The 15,610-nt window shown below is 42.6% G+C and overlaps 1 protein-coding gene across 1 annotated transcript in view; it reads left to right on the top strand.

The window, feature by feature from the left end:
• LOC311135279 (transcription factor SOX-6-like) overlaps positions 1-15,610 on the top strand; it is a 180,539-nt gene that overhangs the window by 121,765 nt on the left and 43,164 nt on the right. Inside the window, exons 6-8 of the mRNA XM_084169236.1 lie at positions 6,031-6,203; positions 7,785-7,853; positions 15,410-15,530. Of these exons, the coding sequence (XP_084025362.1) occupies positions 6,031-6,203; positions 7,785-7,853; positions 15,410-15,530 (363 nt within the window). The remainder of the gene's footprint in view (positions 1-6,030; positions 6,204-7,784; positions 7,854-15,409; positions 15,531-15,610) is intronic.

Here is a 15,610-nt window from a genome sequence, read left to right as displayed (position 1 = left end):
ATTATCCAGTTAATGAATGTTAGCACTTGGTGGCCTATAGCAGCACTCCAACAGTTGAGGCTTTAGATGAAGCAGGTGAACCTGCAAACACAACACTTCAACAGCTTTATACATGAGACCCTCTCTAAGCTTTACAGGAATATGGCTGTGAATAAAGTGGGGAAAAAAAGTATTTAGTCAGCCACCAATTGTGCAAGTTCTCCCACTTAAAAAAATGAGAGAGGCCTGTAATTTTCATCATAGGTACACGTCAACTATGACAGACAAAATGAGAAAAAAAATCCAGAAACTCACATTGTAGGATTTTTAATAAATTTATTTGCAAATTATGGTGGAAAATAAGTATTTGGTCAATAACAAAAGTTTCTCAATACTTTGTTATATACCCTTTGTTGGCAATGACACAGGTCAAACGTTTTCTGTAAGTCTTCACAAGGTTTTCACACACTGTTGCTGGTATTTTGGCCCATTCCTCCATGCAGATCTCCTCTAGAGCAGTGATGTTTTGGGGCTGTTGCTGGGCAACACAGACTTTCAACTCCCTCCAAAGATTTTCTATGGGGTTGAGATCTGGAGACTGGCTAGGCCACTCCACGACCTTGAAATGCTTCTTATGAAGCCACTCCTTCGTTGCCCGGGCGGTGTGTTTGGGATCATTGTCATGCTGAAAGACCCAGCCACGTTTCATCTTCAATGCCCTTGCTGATGGAAGGAGGTTTTTCACTCAAAATCTCACGATACATGGCCCCATTCATTATTTCCTTTACACAGATCAGTCGTCCTGGTCCCTTTGCAGAAAAACAGCCCCAAAGCATGATGTTTCCACCCCCATGCTTCACAGTAGGTAAGGTGTTCTTTGGATGCAACTCAGCATTCTTTGTCCTCCAAACACGACGAGTTGAGTTTTTTCCAAAAAGTTATATTTTGGTTTCATCTGACCATATGACATTCTCCCAATCCTCTTTTGGATCATCCAAATGCACTCTAGCAAACTTCAGACGGGCCTGGACATGTACTGGCTTAAGCAGGGGGACACGTCTCGCACTGCAGGATTTGAGTCCCTGGCGGCATAGTGTGTTACTGATGGTAGGCTTTGTTACTTTGGTCCCAGCTCTCTGCAGGTCATTCACTAGGTCCCCCCGTGTGGTTCTGGGATTTTTGCTCACCGTTCTTGTGATCATTTTGACCCCACGGGGTGAGATCTTGCGTGGAGCCCCAGATCGAGGGAGATTATCAGTGGTCTTGTATGTCTTCCATTTCCTAATCATTGCTCCCACAGTTGATTTCTTCAAACCAAGCTGCTTACCTATTGCAGATTCAGTCTTCCCAGCCTGGTGCAGGTCTACAATTTTGTTTCTGGTGTCCTTTGACAGCTCTTTGGTCTTGGCCATAGTGGAGTTTGGAGTGTGACTGTTTGAGGTTGTGGACAGGTGTCTTTTATACTAATAACAAGTTCAAACAGGTGCCATTAATACAGGTAACGAGTGGAGGACAGAGGAGCCTCTTAAAGAAGAAGTTACAGGTCTGTGAGAGCCAGAAATCTTGCTCGTTTGTAGGTGACCAAATACTTATTTTCCACCATAATTTGCAAATAAATTCATAAAAAATCCTACAATGTGATTTTCAGGATTTTTTTTTCTCAATTTGTCTGTCATAGTTGACGTGTACCTATGATGAAAATTACAGGCCTCTCTCATCTTTTTAAGTGGGAGAACTTGCACAATTGGTGGCTGACTAAATACTTTTTTTACCCACTGTATATACAGCAACACCTCCCCCATAGGCATTCCTGTCTCTTCTGTAGATATTATATCCTTTTATTACTACTGCTGTATCATCAAAGGAATTATCTAAGTGAGTCTCAGAGATGGCCAATATATGAATGTTATCTGATGTTAGAAATAAGGTTCATGAAATTAATAACTTGCTAAGTCTACGTACAGTATATTAATATGGGTTATTTTTAGACCTTTCCTGAGTAGCTTATAAGATATCGTTTTTTCCCCATATTATGGCTATCAAACAAAGAATGAAAAGAACATTGTTCAGCTAATAGTCAATCAAGCATTCGTGAGTGTCAGTTGGTGAATGTGATGGTTTGTGTGTGATGTGAGGCTGAAGCTTGGCCCTCTCACTTGGTCTGATATGCAAAGAAAGCAAATCTGAGCATGGGGCTAGGAAAGCTAAAAGATTTTAGCGTGTCATTTTCAATTCAAACTCACATTCATTGTGAAGGTTCAGATCATGAAGGACTAGCTTGTGAATAGACACAGGTGGAGGAGCGATACGTAGAATCGCACACAGGCCCGTTTAAGCGGACTGGATCTACTTTAGGTGTTGCAAACTTGAATACCATTTCAATTATTATTTTTCTCACTCTCTCTCTCTCTCTCTCTCTCTCTCTCTCTCTCTCGCTCTCACACACACAGACATACAGACAGACACACACCTTCAAATACAACACAGATAGATTGACCCCTACAAACACACACACACATGCACACGCACACACACAGAGAGAGAAAATGCATCATCGTCCTTTAGTTGGCAAGGCACAAGGTCTACTAATTAGCATTCAACCAAAAAGGCTTTGACGTATTAAGATCCACAGCATGTTGATGGATAAATCAAACAAGTGCTTTAGTTTGGTTATAGGTTAACATCCATACCATTCTATACATGCTAATAGGATTGGCTGTGAGGCTGTACATTGTATGAAAGCTGACTTACAGAGATGACAATATGTTTTATAGAGTGTTTTATAGCCTTGATTATGTGGGATGCACACACACACACATACACACACACACATCCATATTGGACGGGAATACTTTGATTTGGAACAGTTCCCTTTTATTTCACCATATTCTGGGCCTCCTCAGTGTCTGTGACTGCAGGCTCTGTTCAGACACGCTTATAACATCTGATAAAATGATTATAAACCACAAGTAATAACTGATATCCAGCTGAATAATCATCCAAAACTCTAAAAACATGCTACACAACATGTTCTGGACATTATATTGAAAAACCCTCCTGGCTTTAACATTATGGCTGTGTCCCAAATGGCACCCTATTCCCTACATAGTGCACTACTTATGATCAGCGGCGTATGGGTCCTGGTCAAAAGTAGTGCACTATATAGGGAATACAGTAAGGTGCCATTTGGGACGCACACATGATGAGCTTTCTGAGTCCAACCCTTTCATTCCTCATCAATCTGCTCCTTCTTAGTGGCACTCTGAAAGCGCCATTTAGATTGGACCCTTAGAAATGGCAAGCATTTCCTAAGCGGAAAGCATAAAAAATACACAGAAACGCTCCTGAATGGGAACAGGACTGACATTGAGCCTCCTCACTTCAACTCTCATGTTTAAGCAGCTGGAGCTGTCTCTTTCTCCATCTCCCTTTTTCTCATGTATACTCTCTCTCTCTTTCTCTCACTTTCTCTCTCGTTCTCTCTCTCTCCCGCATAGTTACTCACTCATTCACTCTCACTTTGGTTGCATCTCCCTCTCTCGTTCACTCAGTCTCCTTCTATCTTTCAGTTCCTTTTTGGGATGGCAAAAAAGTTTAGTTCATTATGTATTCAATTGTTTTAAGTTGTTGAGAGATGCTTTTGATGAACTGTTATTAAGGTTACATTGGAAATGTTGATGGCCATGTAGCCTTAAACCTGAGTCATATTCATTAGTGTAAAATGGAGCAAAATGAAAACTAGTGTTTCTTATTGGACAAAATCAGGTGGTCCCTCCCTGATTCAGTAAATGTTCTTCCATTTGCTGCCTAATGAATACAACCCTGGTCCCATCAGAGGGAGCAACACTATGGTCTTTTCCCACACAGTGCAAATATGTGGGCTGCATTCAGTAGAGCACAACGTTGTGGAACATTCAGATAGAAACATGAATTGTAGAACATATATGCCTCTCTGGCATGTAGAATAAGGAATTGTGTAAGCTCTATTCACTACATTTCTATCTGCACCCTGCGGAAAGCAATGCCGGTCTATCCCCCAACTCCACAGGAAGCGACTATATGGTCTCTCCACATGCACACACACACACAAATGCATGCACACACACTCACTCTCACTCTCTCTACACAGAGCGCTCTCTGTTCCACCAGCTGTGTCCTCACTCCAAAACACTGTGATTAATTTGAAACGGCCAACTCACTTCTTAATGGCTGACATGGAACGGGACCTAACCACTGAGATAGATAGATAGGTAGGTAGGTAGGTAGGTAGGTAGGTAGGTAGGTAGGTAGGAAGGTAGGTAGGTAGGTAGGTAGGTAGTTAGTCACAGTTATTTTTTGCCTGGACAAATCTGATCATATTTTCCCAGATCTTTCCTCTGTCGGCCTGACGAAATCTGTGATAGAAGTGTCTGTTAAATTCAGTCTACTGTACCACTCTTGGGTTTTTAATCTGTGCTGTTTTGTTTTTTATTGATAAACCTTTGGGGCTGGGAAGGAACCTGTGCAGTTGAGGTTCATTGACTTACATGTAATGAATAGGTGAGCTCATATGAATAAGGTGCATAAAATCTGAGCTAGAGTTCCTCAGCTCAGCTCCCAGTTGAAACATTGTGTTACTTGTGACAGATGTGGCGGACATGTTTGTTTTTGTGTAGCGTGATGGTGTGTGGGCTAGGTGTCAGGGTCTTTTTGTTGTGTGCCACTGAAGGGAGGTTAGTCATAAAGTGGAACGCAATAAGCTGACACACACAGGAGTACCTTTGACATTATTATGTTTTTGGCAAGAGGAACAGGGTCTCCTGCCACAAACATCTTCATTTCATCATCATTACACTTACATTTGAATCATTTAGCAGACACTCTTATCCAGAGCGACTTATACCAAGTGCAGGTGGGACAACCAGTCATAGTAAGTACATTTTCTTCAAGAAAGTATCTATCAGCAAAGTCAGAGCTAGTAGAAAGAAAGTACAGGACATCATGGTATGTACAGTGTGTGTGTGTGTGTGTGGTGTTTCTGTGTCTGTGTGGTGTGTGTCTTTGTTTGTTTGTGTGTGGATTAAAGATGAAATGGTTTTCAGTTTTCAATCGTATTATTGCATAATTGGTCAAAGCTCTCTTGGTGTTTTGGAGAGAGAAAGAAAGGTAATTGTTTTTCTGTTTTGGCTTGTAAGTTCAACAGGCATGACACTTCATGCATAATCCTGATGGATGGTTAGTTAACGGGCAGAAAAGCCTGAAATTATTATTAGTGTCAGCTATATTTGAGGAATGTGTTATTGCACATGGTATAATAAATACATATACTGTATATGTACAGTACCAGTCAAACGTTTGGACACACCTACTAATTCCAGGGTTTTTCTTTATTTTTACTATTTTCTACATTGTAGAATAATAGTGAAGACATCAAAACTATGAAAGAACACATATGGAATCACAAAGTAACCAAAAAAGTGTTAAACAAATCAAAATATATTTTATATTATATTTATATAAGTAGCTACCCTTTTCCTTGATGACAGCTTTGCACACTCTTGGCATTTTCTCAACTGGCTTCACCCTATGGGCCCTGGTCAAAAGTAGTGCACTATATAGGGAATAGGGTGCCATTTGGGATGCAGGCAAAATCAAGTTACTGTACATGGAACAGAGAGTCATCAAGTGTATTCCGCTCTTGGGCTTATTGTAGATACACTATTACTGTGGTTAATCCATCTGGATAAAGCTATTGATATTAGCCTGCAATTCAATAACATACATATGTCACTTATAATGGGAAAGGTATTACTCTTTACATGGAAATACATTGTAGTCAAGTTCCTTGACGAAAGCAGTGGTGAATGCATGGGGATGCAGACCAACTGTAGGAAGCAGAGGTCAGGGCAACAGATGGAAGACCTTGTAGATGAATGGAATATAGCAAATTGAAGATGATCATGTATACATTTATATCTCACTTATATAACATAGGAGGAGTCATCGATGTCGTCGACATTTCCCTCTCTCTCCCTCCCTCCTCCTAACCCCTACTCTCTCTCTCTCCGTCAGGTACCCCGGAGAGTTTGGAAGAGAAGGAGCGGCAGCTTTCCACCATGATCGGCCAGCTCATCAGCCTGCGGGAGCAGCTCCTGGCGGCCCACGACGAGCAGAAGAAGATGGCCGTCTCACAGATGGAGAAGCAGAGGCAGCAAATGGAGCTGGCCCGTCAGCAGCAGGACCAGGTGAGAGAGAGAAAGAGAGAGAGAGTGTGTTTGGGGGATAGATGTGTCTGTGAGTCTGAATGTGTGATTATGTTTGGACAAGTTCTTCATTCCCATCAGCCCATTAAGAGACAACATTCCACCACATCACAAAAGAAAAGTGAGTGTGAGTAATAGACAGACAGATTACAATATTAGCCTGCTATTTAGCTGTTCAGACATGACGGGGCAATGACCTATATTGACGCCACTGAGAAGCCTTGCCTAAATGAATCCTGACACATGTTCGGATGAGCGACGTCCCACAATGAACAGCCTGTAATTATATAAATACAAATAAATATCAAATAACTTTTCAAAAATGGGGCAGCTGTTTGTATTCTCATTGAGTGAGTATACACTCCGTCTTTGGGAGTTTTACCTTGTGTGATTAGTCAATTCCAACTGTCTGTCACTGCCTAGGCTCCGCCCCTGGCGACAGGTAGCCAAGGGGGAGTCAGCCTTGTGTCAGTCAGGGTCGTAAACATGTCAATCTCACTGCTTCACTGTCGACTGATAGCGTCGCTTGAACACGTGCTACTGCCAGTGTTGATTTGGGTTATATAATCCGCTATGTTCACTCTTGTCTCCCAATATTTCCGTCTTTGTCTAATTTTTGACTCCCCCAGTCTCGGCCCTTTCCCTCCTGTCGCTACTCATGTTTCTCACTTAAATATCCTGTCTCTATCTTCTGTCACCTAATGTCAAAAATAAAGATTTGTTCAAGCTCAAATTCTCTTCTTTCCAGTCATCTCATCTCTTTTGTCGTCCTCTGTTCTATCATGTCTTGTTCTTGTCTCATTCTTGTCGTCCTCTGTACTATCATGTCTTGTTCTTGTCTCATTCCTGTCGTCCTCTGTACTATCATGTCTTGTTCTTGTCTCATTCTTGTCGTCCTCTGTACTATCATGTCTTGTTATTGTCTCATTCTTGTCGTCCTCTGTACTATCATGTCTTTTTCTTGTCTCATTCTTGTCGTCCTCTGTTCTATCATGTCTTGTTCTTGTCTCATTCTTGTCGTCCTCTGTACTATCATGTCTTGTTCTTGTCTCATTCTTGTCGTCCTCTGTACTATCATGTCTTGTTCTTGTCTCATTCTTGTCGTCCTCTGTACTATCATGTCTTGTTCTTGTCTCATTCTTGTCGTCCTCTGTACTATCATGTCTTGTTCTTGTCTCATTCTTGTCTCACTCTGTTCTATCATGTCTTGTTCTTGTCTCATTCTTGTCTTGCTCTGTTCTGTCTGTCTTGTATGCCTAGTCTTGCTATGTTCAAACTCAAAACACTCACCTTTTGCGTGTTACTCTGTATTTTCTCTTTTGTCTACTCCAACACATCATTAACATCTCATTATTTTCTAATTGTTGTCTCATTCTTGTCTCATCCTTGTCTCACTCTGCTCTGTCTCTTTCCCCAGATTGCTATGTTCAAACTTAAAACTCAAGCTTTAAAGGATGTGTGCGTGTTATTCCCTCTCTTCTGTCGTTTGTCTTTGTCTCCCCAACATCTCACATCTAATTTTCTCATTCATGTCTCATTTTTGTCTCACTCCTGCCCCCTCAGATTACGAGGCAGCAGCAGCAGCTTCTGCAGCAGCAGCACAAGATCAATGTTCTCCAGCAGCAGATACAGGTCAGCTGACTGTGGACGTGTTCATTCTCTCTCATCTTAGTCATGTGTTCATACACACACACACCTACACACACACACACACACACACACATGCACGCACACACACGCCCAAATACACGTACATATGCACACACACGAATGTGCACACACATAAACACACACGATGACCCCTGTAATTGACCTGTTTATAGTGGGATCAATTGCTGGGTCATTGCTCATGCCTTGATCAATACTCTATCCCTGGGGTCCCTACTATCGGCTTCTCTCTATTACCTCTTCCCTTTATTAACATATTTTTCCTTCCTTTCTCCACACTTTCATTCCTCTAATTCCCTCAATCATACTGTTCATCTATTTTTCATCTACACTCCATTTCTCACACCTCTTTCACTCGCACCTACCTCTTTTCTCCTTCATTCTTGTTCCTTCTATCGTAAGGTGTGGCAGAGTTCTCGCTCATTTTCCCTCTTCACCAAACTATAACTTTTCCCACTGACCCGCCTTTACCACTGGTGAGCCACAGGGGAGCTTCTTCCTCTCCCACACCCCAGAAAAGGCTTGCCATGGCTGGGGAAGGCAGTGAGCCAGGGCCCCTTGTGCTCTGCAGCTCTGGAGGTGTTCTGCTTTTTAACAAGGCCTCCTTCTTTTACAACGCCCCCCTCTGCTTTTAATAAACCACAGATCTGAGTTCAGTAGGACCGGCCCTCGGGAGAGTGTGTGTGACAATAAAACGACTAGTCTCTATGATCACATGGCCTCACTGTGTCCTTAGGCTACAGTGTGTTTTGGTGTTGTTCAGAGAAGTAAGGTTTTGGCACGTCTGCGCTGTTAAGAAGTGCAAACATAATCGGCAGATCTCGGTTCAAATACTATTTGAAATCTTTCAAACACTTTGAGCGTTTGCTTTAGTCTGCCTGGAGTGTCAAGTGGGTGGGGTTTTACACTTTTCAGACTTTTCTATTGCTTCCATTGCAACAGGCAAGCTCAGTCAAGCACAAATAGTATTTGAACCCATGTCTGGCAATGCATTGTTAATACTCTTAAACATGCTAAGTCATTTGAAAGAGCTAAGTAAGCTTTGGTTGCTGTGTACAATGAATGCCCTTGTGTGTCTTGAACAGTGCTTAGGAATAATCAATCATAATAATAATAATAATAATAATTATTATTATTATTACCAGTTTCTACCAATAGTGACTCTAGTGGTGTAATAGGTAATAACGAGTATAGGGAAAATTACATTCATTGACTTCTAACGCATTTTATACAAGCAACAGCCTGTGCTTAGTTAGGAAGTAAAAGTGTATTTGGGTCCATGAAAAGCACAGTATAAAATGTATCATTATTAGAAAGAACATTATTCTAATAATAGGAGTAGGAGTAGGATTACTCCTATTCTATTATAGAAGTAGCCTATATATTATAATCTTAACTCCAGCTGTTGAATACAATGCCTTGAAATATGGATTCACTTTAGAGCCTGGCCACTGGGGTACTGGCTGTTTATGCAGTGTTGAAAGTGTTTTGGCCTTAAACATACAGGCAGCGCGGCACCACAAGAACAGTCAGTCTGCTTCTACTTATCAACTCCAGACCTGCTTCTTCTTCTAGGCTACTGGGACCAATGCTCTAAGGGACTGACCAAGGGCTACTGTTTGGGGTTCATTCCCCGGGTGTGTCCCAAATGGCACCTTATTCCCTATATACTGCACTACTTTTGACCACAGCCCTATGGGCCCTGGTCAAAAGTAGTGCACTACATAGGAAATAAGGTGCCATTTGGGACGCGGCCATGGCCTATGCTGTACTTCTGGGGACAGTGGTTCACAGCATTTTCATCCAGATGAGATCAACATGATCCTGTGTGTAAATTACGTTCCCCCGTTCAGATCTATACTTCCCAGATTGGAGTAAATGAAATTACTAAACAGAGGCATTTACTGTAAGTCCTTAATTCCTAGCAATTTGGATGAATGGAAATTACCCAACATTTCCCTTTTTATGAATCCAAAAGTACAACCGCTTATGTAGAAGTCGTTGTTTTCCTTTCTCTGGTTGTAATGAGTTTTTGTCAGTCTTCTGCTTTATTGTGAGGGAGAGCCCAGTTCAAAGTGACACTGGTTTCCTGTCATGTGGTTTTAAATGGCCTGTAGAAACAGTAGGGAACTTCCAAGGGTTAAAGGAAAGCTTCCGACAGCCTCCTGGTGAAAGATTTGGTTACACTCACACATACACTCTGAGTGAGTGAGGGTGCCCCTTCATTTGTTCCCCACAGTGGTTGACAGGCATGTGTCTTTGTTAAGTGAGCCCTTACTTAATGTGTCTCATATGATCTTCATTTCCGCAGGGCCTCAAAGGCAGGCCCAGACTACAGAGCCCGGGCCAATCTAACGTGCCTAATTAATGACTGCAAACCCACACTTCATTCTGTCCCCTCTGTTCTTCAGTGACCTCCTCTTGCTTTCATTTTCCCTCACTTTTTTTTTACTCCTCATCCCTCCCTTGTTCTTCACCTCCTCTTGGATGAAACGTATCTGCTCCTCCTCTTCCCTTCGAGTGCTCCTCCCCTCAGCTAATTTGTTCCTCTTCTTGATGTTGATGTTTTTCATTGGCTTCTTTTTGATTCCTTATCAAGCCATTTTCTTCTTTTTACCTCCACCTCTTCTCCTCGCTCTCCCTCTCATCACACTCACTCACTTTTCAAATGTTTTCTTTCTTCACCTTTATTTCCTATTTTCTCCCTTAAACCTGACCTTGTCCATTCTACCCAGTAGCTAATGCCGTCGCTCTTTAACAATTAGGTATAAAATGAAGTGATCTCTCTTTTCAATAGCCAGTATAAGAATTGCTGACGTGAGGTGAATTCTGCACTGTTAGTCCACTAAAGCCATGTTAAGACCTAATGGTGCACATAAATGGCCAATAGATACCACCTCAGCAACCAGTACTGGACAGAATGGCTCGGAAAGCCAGTGGGCCAACTGTAACTATGGAAAATTACAGGAATTAAAGTGTGAGCCATCATGGTGATTGGCTTGTAAGGGATTTGTCTAGAGCTAATGTTGCTGGCAATGCACACTTGTTAGGGAAATTAGTAACACACATTTGTTATACACACACATACACCACGTTAGACAATAGTGAGTTCTTTCAGGAAGAAGCACCATTTCGGGAAAATATTCAGAGGTTGGATAATATGATTTTAGATATAAACGTTTTACTGAATGAAGAAATTACCTCTACACTTACAGCAGTGTTTCCCAAACCTGTTCCTGTGGAGCCAAAGCGGTGCACATTTTCGTTTTTGCTAACACACCTGATTGAAATTTGTAATCAAAGGCTTGATGATGATTTAAATCAAGTGTGTTAGTGCTGGAGCAAAAAACTAAATGTATTTGGGTCCCCAGGACCAGGAGTGGGAAACACTGACTTAGAATATGATTTAAAAGCTGCTGATATGAATATGTGGATGTAAAGCCTACAAACAGTAACTCTGCCTACCAGCCTAAACTAGACCCCAAAAATGCAGACGGACAGGAATCTATCTTGCAAAAACATATGTATACTCGCTCTCGCTCTCTCTTTCTCCAACTCTCCCTCCCTCTTTCTTTCTCTTCATTTTTCTCACTTCCTCTCTCCCCCTCTCTCACATACACATTCACAATCGCTCAGCCCCCAACCTTACCTTACACACACACACACGCCCCCGCCTCCCACCCCACCCCAACCTTTACACAGTAGGACCATTAATACCATGTACGCATGTGTGCATACGTGGGTGTGTGCGTTTGTGTGCTCGTATGTGTCTGTGTGTGCGTACGTGTGTCTGGTGGGCAGTTGGGGAAGGGGGCCCTATGTTTTCTTAGGGCTGGGGGAGAGCAGGGCAGTGCATTCATCCCTCTCCTAGCAGCTCTCTCTCCCCCCTAGAAGAAGGCCTGTGCTTTGTGTTTGCACTGGTGGAGGGGAGTCTAGGCATTCCCAGAGGAACACAATGAATGGAGCATTCTGTCCTGCTTTCCCCCCTCCACTTGGACACACAGACTCGTTTTTCTTCTCCCTTCATTCTTGCCCTGGTCTCTCGGTGATGTCACAAGACGTGTGTGTGTGTGTATATGTGTGAAATGGGGGGGAGCTGTGTGTGTGTCTTTGTGTCTGGGCCTCCCATGTGTGCAGTGAGAGTGAACCTTATAGGACCTTGAATCTCGCTTCCAAGTGTTCAGTGGAATCTGATGGAGACATGCATACACTCCTATGTAGAAATATGAGAGAGCAGTCTTTTGCCCTTCCAAGCGATGGCAATCAAGAAAAGCGGTCCGCAGTCTTTGAGAGAGGCATACACACACACAGACACGTACACACACACACACAATCAAGGCTGGGTTGTTTGTGTCTCCTCTCTGCTCTTTGAGTTCACACCCTAGAGACACATCACTCATGTAACTCATTCAGCCGCAATCGCACACATTCCCCATATATTCTCCACTTCTACTTCTGTCTTCTACTTCTGTCTGAATGTCACCTCCTTTTCCAGTGAGTATGCAGTTAAACAGTTAGTAAGGTCAGATAATCAAAGAGTGTCACTGAATATGATAACTAGATGAGAAAGAAAGAGTGAACAAGTCAGGATATGGAGAGAGATGGGGGCAAAAAGAGACAGGGGAGAGAAAAAACAAGTAAAGAGAGAGGGAGAGAGCACACTCATTAACTGTGCATACAAATCAAATCACATTTTATTTGTCACATACACGTGTTTTGCAGATGTTACTGCGGGTGTAGCGAAATGATAGCTCCGACAGTGCAGTAATATCTAACAAGTAATATCTAACAATTTCACAACATATACCCAATACACACAAATCTAAGTAAGGAATGGAATTAAGAATATATACCTATATGGACGAGCAATGACAGAGCAGCATGGACTAAGATACAGTAGAATACAGTATATACAGTGGGGGGAAAAAGTATTTAGTTGACGTGTACCTATGATAAAAATTACAGGCCTCTCTCATCTTTTTAAGTGGGAGAACTTGCACAATTGGTGGCTGACTAAATACTTTTTTTCCCCACTGTACATATGAGATGAGTAATGCAAGATATGTACAGTGGGGGAAAAAAGTATTTGATCCCCTGCTGATTTTGTACGTTTGCCCACTGACAAAGAAATTATCAGTCTATAATTTTAATGGTAGGTTTATTTGAACAGTGAGAGACAGAATAACAAAAAAAAATCCAGAAAAACGCATGTCAAAAATTGTATACATTGATTTGCTTTCTTGAGCAGGGGGATCTTGCGGGCGCTGCAGGATTTCAGTCCTTCACAGCGTAGTGTGTTACCAATTGTTTTCTTGGTGACTATGGTCCCAGCTGCCTTGAGATCATTGACAAGATCCTCCCGTGTAGTTCTGGGCTGATTCCTCATCGTTCTCATGATCATTGCAACTCCACGAGGTGAGATCTTGCATGGAGCCCCAGGCCGAGGGAGATTGACAGTTCTTTTGTGTTTCTTCCATTTGCGAATAATCGCACCAACTGTTGTCACCTTCTCACCAAGCTGCTTGGCGATGGTCTTGTAGCCCATTCCAGCCTTGTGTAGGTCTACAATCCTGTCCCTGACATCCTTGGAGAGCTCTTTGGTCTTGGCCATGGTGGAGAGTTTGGAATCTGATTGATTGCTTCTGTGGACAGGTGTCTTTTATACAGGTAACAAGCTGAGATTAGGAGCACTCCCTTTAAGAGTGTGCTCCTAATCTCAGCTCGTTACCTGTATAAAAGACACCTGGGAGCCAGAAATATTTCTGATTGAGAGGGGGTCAAATACTTATTTCCCTCATTAAAAGCAAATCAATTTATAACATTTTTGACATGCGTTTTTCTGGATTTTTTTGTTGTTATTCTGTCTCTCACTGTTCAAATAAACCTACCATTAAAATTATAGACTGATAATTTCTTTGTCAGTGGGCAAACGTACAAAATCAGCAGGGGATCAAATACTTTTTTTCCCTCACTGTAAACATTATTAAAGTGACTAGTGTTCCATTTCTTAAAGTGGCTAATGATTTCAATAGGCAGCAGCAGCCTCTAATGTGCTAGTGATGGCTATTCAACAGTCTGATGGCCTTGAGATAGAAGCTGTTTTTCAGTCTCTCTGTCCCAGCTTTGATGCACCTGTACTGACCTCGCCTTCTGGATGATAGCGGGGTGAACAGGCAGTGGCTCGGGTGGTTGATGTCCTTGATGATCTTTTTGGCCTTCCTGTGACATCGGGTGCTTTAGGTGTCCTGGAGGGCGGGTAGTTTGCCCCCGTTAATGCGTTTGGCAGACCGCATCACGCTCTGGAGAGCCCTGCAGTTGCGGGCTGTGCAGTTGCCGTACCAGGCGGTGATACAGCCCGACAGGATGCTCTCAATTGTGCATCTGTAAAAGTTTGTGAGGGTTTTAGGTGCCAAGCCAAATTTCTTCAGCCTCCTGAGGTTGAAGAGGCTCTGTTGCGCCTTCTTCACCACACTGTCTGCGTGGGTGGACCATTTCAGTTTGTCAGTGATGTGTACGCCAAGGAACTTGAAGCTTTCCACCTTCTCCACTGCGGTCCCGTCGATGTGGATAGGGGGATGTACTCAAAAGAGAAAACCCTCAGGCTTGTCTTTGATATGATCTAGTCATCCATTCAATACCAACCTCATTGCTTTAACTACTTTGATGCTAAACTTAACCCCCACATTGAGAGCTTTCAGGGTCAGATAAAATAATACTGGCTCTGTTGAAACTACACACAGCTTTATATTTTTTTCACCCCAAGTTGATCCTTCATTACTCTGCTCCTGTGTTTGTGTGAAGGTCTCCTCTGATATCTACTCTGTGTGTGTGTGTGTGTGTCTGTGTGTCTGTGTGTTTGCGCGTGTGTAAGTGCCTACTCTCTTACCTCTCTCTCTCTGGAAGATATGAGCATGTGAATTGTGGGCAATATATGTTGTTTGGATGTGATGATGTTAGTTCCACAGGATCGATATACTCTTCTATCTTTCTCCCTATCCCCCCCGTCTCTGTCTCTCTCCCTCCCCATCTGTCTCTCTCTCTCTCTGTCTCTCTCCCTCCCCATCTGTCTCTCTCTCTCTCTGTCTCTCTCCCTCCCCATCTGTCTCTCTCTCTCTCTGTCTCTCTCCCTCCCCATCTCTCTCTCTCTGTCTCTCTCCCTCCCCATCTCTCTCTCTCTCTCTCTCTCTCTCTCTCTCTCTCTCTCTCTCTCTCTCTCTCTCTCTCTCTCTCTCTCTCTCTCTCTCTCTCTCTCTCTCTCTCTCTCTCTCTCTCTCTCTCTCTCTCAATAACATTTCAATTTAATTGCTTTATTGGCATAATAAATAATTATTGTATTGCCAAAGCGACAATGTTGAACAATTCAACATTGGAAACATAAACACACTAAGAAGCATTCATTAGAAACAGAAACAGAACAAGAAGAACAAGAAGAAGAAGAAGAAGGCATTTAGAAATATTCATCAGAATAGCCATTAGTACAACAACAACTATTAAACTCTCTCTCTCTCTCTCTATCTCAGGTGCAGGGTCACATGCCTCCTCTGATGATCCCAGTGTTTCCTCACGACCAGCGATCTCTGGCTGCCGCCGCCGCCACACAGCAGGGCTTCCTCTTCCCACCGAACATGTCCTACAAGCCAGGTACACATGCAGACACACACACATACATTTACATAAACACACATACACATGAAATATTTCAGTTCTATGTGTTTTTTGAT

The sequence above is a fragment of the Coregonus lavaretus genome, assembly GCF_964263955.1.
Source record: "Coregonus lavaretus genome assembly, chromosome: 9".
Taxonomy (NCBI): domain Eukaryota; kingdom Metazoa; phylum Chordata; class Actinopteri; order Salmoniformes; family Salmonidae; genus Coregonus; species Coregonus lavaretus.
The sequence above is the reverse complement of the archived record's forward strand: the minus strand, read 5'-3'. Positions and strand labels throughout refer to the sequence as shown.